Source organism: Pteropus vampyrus, unplaced genomic scaffold (assembly GCF_000151845.1).
Source record: "Pteropus vampyrus isolate Shadow unplaced genomic scaffold, Pvam_2.0 Scaffold3, whole genome shotgun sequence".
NCBI lineage: Eukaryota > Metazoa > Chordata > Mammalia > Chiroptera > Pteropodidae > Pteropus > Pteropus vampyrus.
In genome coordinates this window covers 14,245,231-14,254,404 of record NW_011888784.1, presented here as the reverse complement: position 1 = coordinate 14,254,404, position 9,174 = coordinate 14,245,231, and the positions used below count along the sequence as shown (strand labels likewise).

At 46.5% G+C, this 9,174-nt stretch overlaps 1 protein-coding gene across 2 annotated transcripts in view; it reads left to right on the top strand.

Annotated features, from left to right (window-relative positions):
• The window catches only part of MOCOS (molybdenum cofactor sulfurase), a 52,106-nt gene that overhangs the window by 7,649 nt on the left and 35,283 nt on the right, over positions 1 to 9,174 (top strand). Inside the window, exons 1-4 of one of the 2 annotated variants that reach the window (XM_023531557.1) lie at positions 7 to 79; positions 3,792 to 3,881; positions 6,750 to 6,816; positions 7,743 to 8,384. In XM_023531557.1, the coding sequence (XP_023387325.1) occupies positions 3,866 to 3,881; positions 6,750 to 6,816; positions 7,743 to 8,384 (725 nt within the window). In that variant the 5' untranslated portion in view covers positions 7 to 79; positions 3,792 to 3,865. Of the gene's footprint in view, positions 1 to 6; positions 80 to 3,791; positions 3,882 to 6,749; positions 6,817 to 7,742; positions 8,385 to 9,174 lie in introns of those variants that run through there. The other variant, XM_023531553.1, reaches the window with a different exon arrangement.

Sequence of the window (9,174 nt, the reverse complement as noted above, 5' to 3'; positions counted from 1 at the left end):
AGCACGCAGCCAGTGGTCTACGGCTACGGCCAGCGCAGCCTGCGCGAGCTGCGGGCGCGCGAATTCCGCCGCCTGGAAGGTGAGGCCGGAGGGGACACCTGCGCGAAGCTGGCTGGGCGGCCGTGAAGGGGAGGGAAAGGTTTCTGGAGTCCAAGTGGAAGGAAGGCGCTTTTTGCTCCAGGTGGGAGCGGCGTTACCTGATTTGGGCTCATTTTGAATCGAAAGACCTGGAGGGACGTGTCTACGCACCCACTTCGTGGATACGGCTCCTTTGGTCCCACCTGCAGCCCCAAGACTTCTTGCTACTCTCGATCCGTAGACATTCCAGGCGGTACAGGACCAAACTAGTCCTTTTTCACCTGACCGCATCCTCTGCGAACAGGGCTTACGATTCTGCTTTTGCTGGCTGCAAGACTCCCAACTCAAAAGGTCCAACTGGAACCAGGGTTGCAAAATGCAGAAATGTCCAACGGTGGCTGTTCAAATGCTCGCCTGGGGACAGGAGCGGTGCGTGGGCTGCCAGCACGCAGGGTTGGCACCGTGATTCCGCCAGCGCGCGGGGTTGGGGATCGAGAGGCTGTGGCCCACTGAGCAGGAGCCCCGCAAGGCTGCGCTCCAGTCCTCTGGGATGGCTCACAAGCAGCTTTTATTTTCGAGCCTTTTCTCACTCTTGCGCTCAGAACAATGCCTCCGAGCTCGAGCTCTCTGGGGGACCTGAAGAATTAGGAAACCTTGAAATTTGAGCTTTGAGTCCAAGGCGAGCCTATGAATTGGACGTGAGGACGGGATCACAACGAGGCTTTGCGTTCCGCAAGGTCGAACAGCTTGGTTAAATTTGAAGACAAGCTCGATCTGGCCCTGTGGCGGATCCTGGCCCATTACTGCAGGGCGGGAGGGGGCCCTGCACAGGGTCTGAGTAACCCTTTTGCTAGGGACCTTGAGTGAGAGGCTTCTTGGAACCTTAGAACCGTTTGAGCAGGGAGAGCCCTCAGATTAAGAGGGCTGGTCGTGGCGCGGGGCATCCGGATTTGAGGTGTATTTATTATGTAGTGATGAACAGTCGGTGAGTGTTCCCTTGTTTGTGGCAGAACAGCAACCATGACTTACCTCTTATTAATCAGGTAGCTAATTTCAGCTGTTTGGGTCATTTCCTTATCTTTTCATTAGTTGCCGACTCTTTTTTTCCCCTTAGGGACTTTGAGGGCTGTGGCCTTCTCCTTGTTTGTCCCCTGTCTGTCGTTAAGTAGAGGCTCAGATGGAAGACATGGGGCCTTCTGGCTGCCTCTCTCTACTCCCTCCCCATTCTTCAAAGTCCTATAGTCACCTGCTGGAGACAGCCCCTAGTCCCTCTACTTGCACATTCTCTCTCCAAACTTTTTTATTGTAGAAATTTCCTACCCACAAAAATAGACTGGTACAATGAATGCCTACAGGTGAGGAAGGATGAAGGGAGGCTTCCCATTCTTTTGAAGCAAATCCCAGAGCTTGTAATCATTCAGTCCATAATTATTTCAGTGCCACGCCCCCATAATTCCCTAATCCCCTCCAGCTCTGATCTCTCACACCATCATTGGCTGACCCCTCAACACCACCCTGGGAAAGTAGAGGTGTTTGTCCTTGAGAGAACATCACTTTCCCCCTCAAATGTATAATTTAGGTTTGATAGCCAGAATTTCAGGCTGGGCTTCAGAGCCCCTTTAACATCTACTGTACAGATGCTCCTCGCCTTACCCTGGTGTGACCTCCCGATAAACTCATCGAAAGTTGAAAATATTGTAAGTTGAAAATGCACTTAATGCACCTAAGCTATTGAACATCATAGCTTAACCTAGCCTACCTAAAACACTTACACATTAGCCTACGGTTGGGCAGAATCATCTACGGATGAGTACACTGTAGAGAACTGGTGTTTATTCTGGTGACCACGTGGCTGACTGAGAGGTGCGGCTCACTGCCACAGCCCAGCATTTACAGGAGATTGTACTGCACATCACTAGCCCAGGAAAAGATCAAAATTTGAAGTATGGTTTCTGCTAAATGTGTATCGCTTTTGCACCATTGTTAAGTCAAAATGGCTTAAGTAAGCCAAACCATCATAAGTCTGTACTTGTGGCAGAATTGTGTGCACCCTTATTTATCTATATATTTATTTAGTGCAAGTTCCCAGCATTTCCTCTATATTATGGCTGACGTAGGCTTTTGTGGACTAAACTCGCCCTCCCACCACTAGGAGTCTTGGAACATAGCCACTTTTTTTTTTTCCTTATAGGGCAGGGAAAAACAAAGTAAACCAAAATAACCTCCACCTCCTCTTCCTTCTTCCTCTCTCCATAGTTTTTCTGCAGGTTTGAGAATTTGTCAGGTTAATGATAGCTCTGGATAATTAAATGCTTAACCTTGAAGTATGAAGTATTTTGCCTAATCAACTGGATGAGAATTTCCTTGTCTTGGTGAATATACAGGTGTGGTTCAAGTGGTTTTTGAAGCCCGAGGGTGCTAATTGATTGCCACTCATGCTGAGTGGAACTGAGAACTGAAAGAGCATAACCCAGAAGAGATGCTGACATTTCCTTTCTTGATTGCCAATTGGTTTTGGGATTATTTGCCTACTTCTTATAACAGCTGAACCTTGTGGAGTGTTTAATGTGCCAGGCATGCGTAAAACCATGCGATAAACTAGGAATAAAGGAAATTTAATCAGCCTGATGAAGGCCATCTATTAAAAAACCACAACTAACATCATACTTAATGGTCAAAGATGGAAAAACTAAGATCAGGAACAAGACAAGGATGTCTGTTCTCACCACTTCTATTCAACATTGTACTAGAGGTTCTAGCCAGGCAAAAAAATGAAATAAAATGCATCCAGATTGGAAAGAAAGAGTAAAACACCTCTGAAAATATCTCAGAGTTTGTTCTATGTTAGTACTTATAAAGTACTAGACAAATGTACAATAACTATTTTAAATACATGTTTATGGGCATTTAAGTCATTGCTATTACAGTCAGTGCTGCACTGAATATCCTCATAGACAGGCCATTACACCAAAGCATGGATATTTATAAGATCAATTTCTAGAAGAAAAATTGCTAGGTTAAAGACAGTTTGCATGTTAAACTGCTACCAATATTGTCAAATTGTTGTCCATAAGGAAGTTGTGCCAATTTGTCCCCCTACCAGCGATGTATCAGTGGACCTGTTTTCCCACACCCACACCCACACAATGAGTTGATCTTGGCCATCTGATAGGTAAACCTTAATACTTACTCTCATTCAGATTTGCCTTTCTCTGTTTATGAAAGAGGATGGAAAACTCATTTACATTCCTAGCATTCTCTGAAGCTCTCAAAACTGTTCTAGGGTTGAGAGATGTAGAATTCACCATGGGAAAGCAGAATCAGGACTCACTTACCAGAGAAGCCACACAGAAACTCCAGAATAGGGTGTGAGTCATAACGTGAACTAGACTTACTGTCATTAATCACAGATGTCTGTTGGGCTCTTCCTCTGTGTGGGATGCTTTGCCAGGTTCATAAGAGAGCTGATTAATCAAGAAAGCTCTCTCAGGGCTCTAAATGCCTTTAAATATTGAAAGTGTAGTTTTCCCATTGCTTATCCCTACACTTGGATTAAGAAGCACATATCAAGAAGCTGGGAGATACGAGTGGCCTGATGTTATGTCTAAACATGTCAAATGGGCACTGCTCAAATTTACACAAACCAGGTCTAGGTAAAATCAGTAGAAAATCTCTGAAAAATAGCTACAACTTTATTTTGTGTTTTCTTTCAGGAACCATCTACCTTGACCATGCAGGAGCCACATTGTTCCCCCAGAGCCAGCTCACAAGCTTCACTCATGATCTCATGGAAAATGTTTATGGTAAAGAAAAACACTTCATAATGGATATTTGCACTAAACATGAGTCAACTACATTCAGATGATATATCATTGCCTAATAAATGTTGGATTAATAGACTGGGCACCCAAAGCTGAATAAGCCCCCTAGAGGGGGGTGGTCAAGCAAATACCCAGGGTCATTCCTATATGCATGTGTTGCCAGGGAGAACTGGCTCAGGGACACATAAGTTACTTCCAGAAGAAGGGGTCAATGTTAAGAAGGCACAGAGATACAAAAGTTCTGTATTCGGTTGCGTGATGACCCTGTGGGACTGGCATGACGCAGAGAGGAGGCAACAGGAGCAACTTTCATTCATTCTTTCATTATATTTATTATAGTCTTCTATAAATATTTGTTGAGCTGCTCTGGTATTGGGGGCATCGTGTGTAATGGAGACCAAGTAAACACAGCCCCTGCCTTCGTGGACTATGATGTAGTCAAGACAAGACTTTAATCAAGTGATCTCCAAATACATGTAAATTGCTGCTGGTGCCTGAGAGTTCTGGATCTGCAGAGTGACAGTGGGCTGGCAGTGTGAGTGTCAGGAAATTTCCTTAGGAGTGCAGTGAATGCTGGAAGATGAGCAGGAATTTACTCGAAAAGGAGTGAAGGGCATTTTAGGCAGAGGGAACAACATGAGCCAAGACCCTGCTGTGGTTTCAGGAACCAGCCTGGGGACATGGAGGGGAGGAGATCAGAGGATGTATGAATAGGAAGGCAGGTAGATAGATGCCTTATAGGTTCTCCGTAGAGTTTATCTTTATTCTAGAAACAATGGGCAGTCATCGAAGGTATTAATCAGCAGCATAATGTGATCGGGAGATAACTTTGGAGAGGGAGTATGAAATAACAATAGCAAATATAGCAATGGTAATGATAACAGCAATAAATGTTAATAATATATAAATAACCTGCACTGAGCAGTTGTTGTGCTTCTGTTGCTTTTCCAAATGCTTCATCTCTATTATACCTCTATGCTCCCACAAACTAAGTCACAGCTTTTGTTATCAAACGAGCTAAGATACAGGTTCTGCCATCACTCCTGTTGTGCAGGTGAGGGACCTGGGCTCCAGAGAGGGCAGGTAATTACTCTGAGGCCACCCAGTCAGGAAGCGCTGGAGCTGGGGAAGTTGAGGGAGCTGAGTCTCTAGGCAGTTTGGCTCCAGGGCACAAGCCTTGAGCCTCCACCAAACTGCCTCGGTTCATGATGGTACTGTCACGCCACACTAAGGGCAGCAGATATTTAAGTCTAGGGAACAATCTCCAGGAAAGATGCCAGTGAGAGACTTTATCTTGATTTTAATCTGTGATTTGCAAAGAGACCTACAATTCTCCTTCCTTAACCTTCGCAAGAGTGATAACTGTAGGAAAGGTGCTGGCCTGAGAGACAACAGAATTGAGCCTGCAGGTGTTCCTAATGTTGCCCGGCTGAAAACCAAGGTGATGGAAGGCAACCCAGGTAAGTACTGAGTCCCTCAGGTCATTAGCTAATGAGGAAAAGGAACACTGGGAGCTTCAAGAGACAGACATCCAGTGTGACCCTCCAGGGTGGTTTGAGGGAAAACAAAAACAAAAACAACTCTAAAACAAGAAAAAAAAAAATCAAGATTTGCCTTAACATGCACATGTGGTCCTGCTCCTGAGAAATGCTGGTGACTGGGCCCTGAAGGTCGGGCCCTTTGAAAGGTCTGTGTTGACATCTGGGGGCCATGTTTTAAGGGAAATAATGATACTCTGGGACGAACACAGTGGGAACACCAGGAGTGGGGAGAAAAACTAGAAATTGACAAAGGAAGGGTGAAATTGGCAGAGCCTTTAGCCATGAGAATGGGTGGCTAAGGAGAGTCATGATGGTACCCTTCACATATCTGGAGGAAGAGATAGATGTGTTTCTGTAGAAACAATGCCAGTGGGAGGTGTGTGAGCTCAGGGCAACAAAAGAGGACTTCAGTTAAGTGGAATTTGTGGCTCTGTCTCATGGTCAGGGGAAAGGGCAGCCTCCTGAGATTGTGTACTTAGCTCCTTGGAGTTAAGGAACAGGACTGGTCTGGCCACCTGGTGGGAAACTTGTAGAAAAAGTTCCTGCACTGGTGGGGCTGCCTCTAAGCCAACTTCCTGTTCCAAAATGCTCTCCTGGATCATGTCCTATTTTACTAGTGAGTAGAGGGGCTTTTTTTTTTTTTCCTGTTTGTTTAACAGTTTTCTTGAGTTATATTTTATATATCATAAAATTCACCTATTTCAAGTGTATAATTCAATGATTTTTAGCAACTTTACCGAGGTTTAAATTTAGAATATTTTTATCCCCCTAGTAAGATCTCTGATGCCCATTTATAGTTGATCTCTGTTGCTCCTCCAACCCCCCAACATTTCCACCCCTTCTTCCCCCACTTTCGTCCCAGGCAACCACTCATCTACTACTTTCTGTATCTTTATTCAATTACCTTTGCTGGACATTTCCTATAAATCGACCATACAATATGTGATCTCTTGTGTCTGGCATTTTTCACTCAGCAAGCTTTTGCGATTCATTCGTGACATAGCCAACAATTTCTTCCTTTTTAATGCTGAATAATTTTCTATTGTATGGATATGCCATATTTTATCTATTTGTTTACCAGCTGGTGGACATATGTGTTCCCAGAATTTGGCTTTCCATATAGAACTGTTATGAACACCTACATGTGAACACGTTTTCTTGTCTCTTCAGTATACAGGAGTGGAATCACTGGGTCATATGGTAGTTTTATGCTTAACTTTTTGAGGAACTGAGGGAGAGAGTTTTGGAGGAACAAAAAAGAAGAGATCATAAATAGTGACTCGATGGCTTTGTCTTCGTAACCTGCCAGGTAATCCTCACAGCCAGAACATCAGCAGCAAGCTCACCCATGACACTGTGGAACATGTGCGCTACAGGTGAGTGGGGGGTGCGCCAGCCTGAACGCCCGCCCCCCGCCTTCACCCCCCGCTGCCCCGCCGCGTGTAGACTTCCTACCTACCGCTTGCCAGCATCCCACAAAGGTTCTGAATTGGTTTCAGGAAGATCACATTCAGCTAAGTGGCCACACAATGATACACAATGATAAAGTTCAAGGAGAGAGGACAGGGAAGTGAGAGCGAGTAGGTAACAAGCTGGCCAGAAGCACAGGTACGCAGCTCTGAGGTGGGCACAGACCGACGTGTGACTCTGGGATGGTGCCCGAGTTCCTGGGGGCCAGAGTGACAAGAAGTGACCCAGGTTCCTAAGTCTCATTTTCAGAGAGAAGAAAAAGTTTCTCTGGTTTTGCTTTTTATTTTCCATTAGGCATCTTGTTTTAGTCATCTTTCCTCCCCATTTTTACTAATATTTGCATGTTAAACAGCTCTTTATATTTTTCCACATGTAATAATTAGTTTTTGGTAAATAATTTCCAGGTGGTCCTTGAAGTTACTTGAATCAATACAATTTCAAGTTATTTCCAATTTGAAAGGGATACTGGGTTGCCAATTTTAAAAGCAACGTGAGACAAGTTGATGACTTAAAACTTATTATGATAGAGCTGGATAGTAGACCAAAGAGGGGGTGTTTTCAACAGTGAAGGTAGTTATGGATTTTCGTCTTATCCCGTGTCAGGTGGAGACTTGGGAAACAAGGTGGTCTTACCAGTTTGAACCCATTTGTCATCTCTTCCCACAACTTCCTCTGTACCTGCCCTCAAGTCACAGTTGTGGCCAAGCCAATCTGAGCTTTTTCCTAGCTATTAAGGAAGAGCGATGTCATATTTAGTAGAAATGCAACGAATTCCTAACACCGCACGTTGGAGTAAGATCACGCTGTTGCCGCACTGCTGTGCTCTTTCCAGGGTTCTGGCTCACTTCCGCACCTGCCCAGAGGACTACAGTGTGGTGTTCACAGCTGGGAGCACGGCTGCTCTGAAACTGGTGGCAGAGGCCTTCCCGTGGGTGTCCCCAAGCCAGGAGAGCAGCGGGAGTCGGTTCTGTTACCTCACTGACAGCCACACCTCTGTGGTGGGCATGAGGATGATCGCCACAGCCATGAACATCGCTTCTATCCCTGTCAGGCCGGAGGAGATGGAGTCAGCGGAGAAACGAGGTGCTGCTGCTGGTGACCCTGACTGCCAGCTTCCACATCTCTTCTGTTACCCAGCTCAGAGTAACTTTTCTGGAACCAGATACCCCCTGTCCTGGATAGGAGAGGTCAAGTCTGGGCGGATGTGCCCCGTGAGTGCACCTGGGAAGTGGTTCGTGGTGCTGGACGCGGCCTCCTACGTGAGCACCTCGCCTTTGGACTTGTCGGTTCACCAGGCTGACTTTGTCCCCCTCTCCTTCTACAAGATCTTTGGCTTCCCCACAGGCCTAGGGGCTCTACTGGTGCATAATCGTACAGCTCCTCTATTAAGAAAAACCTACTTTGGAGGAGGCACAGCCGCCGCATACCTTGCAGGAGAAGACTTCTACATCCCAAGACAGTCGGTGGTGGAAAGGTAACCTCGATGTGGGAGTGGCTTGGGCAGGGTTCAGCGAGGCCAGAGTCTGGCCCGTGCCGCCTGTAGGATTGTGCAGGGGACCAGGCTGGGCCGCTGGGGTCAGAGGAGTTGGCCATTGCTGTCAGGGACGGAGGCTGGCAGCAGGGCTCAGTTCTGGGAGGCAGAGATCAGCCGGAGTATGCCACAGGCTGCTCAGTGAACTCTGCCCTCATTTGTGGGCTCCTTTATAGCTGTGGGGTGACAAGGGCCTGCAGGTAAGGGCTGCAAGCAGAGCAGGTGAGAGGCTCTTATGAGAGTCAGGAGTGTGGGCAACCAGGCCTTTGCCTGGAGCGCTGACAAGAGGTGGCAGCAATTAAAGCAGTGATTTAAAAGATTTGAAATAATGTGCATACAACTTGACAGCATAGCCGATTTTCAGCAGCTAGACTAGCTCAGCTTGGCCGTAGTTAATAAGAGGAATCAATTAAACTAGAGGCCACCAGACTTGGGGGCACTGTTAACAGCAGCTTCTGTGAGCCCTGCTCTGAGTTACAAAGGACGTTTGAAGGCAGGCAGCGCTTGCCTTCAAATGGCAGAGGCCTCTGCTGGGGTTTGTTGGTGTATGTGTCTTCCTCAGACTGCAGAGCAGGTGATGGGGGTTATGTCCAGGAATTTTCCAGATGGTTATGGCTGGGACCTGTAAGATCGAAAACGTGAGAGGGTGAAGATGGTAGCTGAGCCAGGGTTCTGTTGGGTCCAACAGCAGAGGATACCATGGTGTCAGGGCAGGGAGCTATTCACCCTGCTG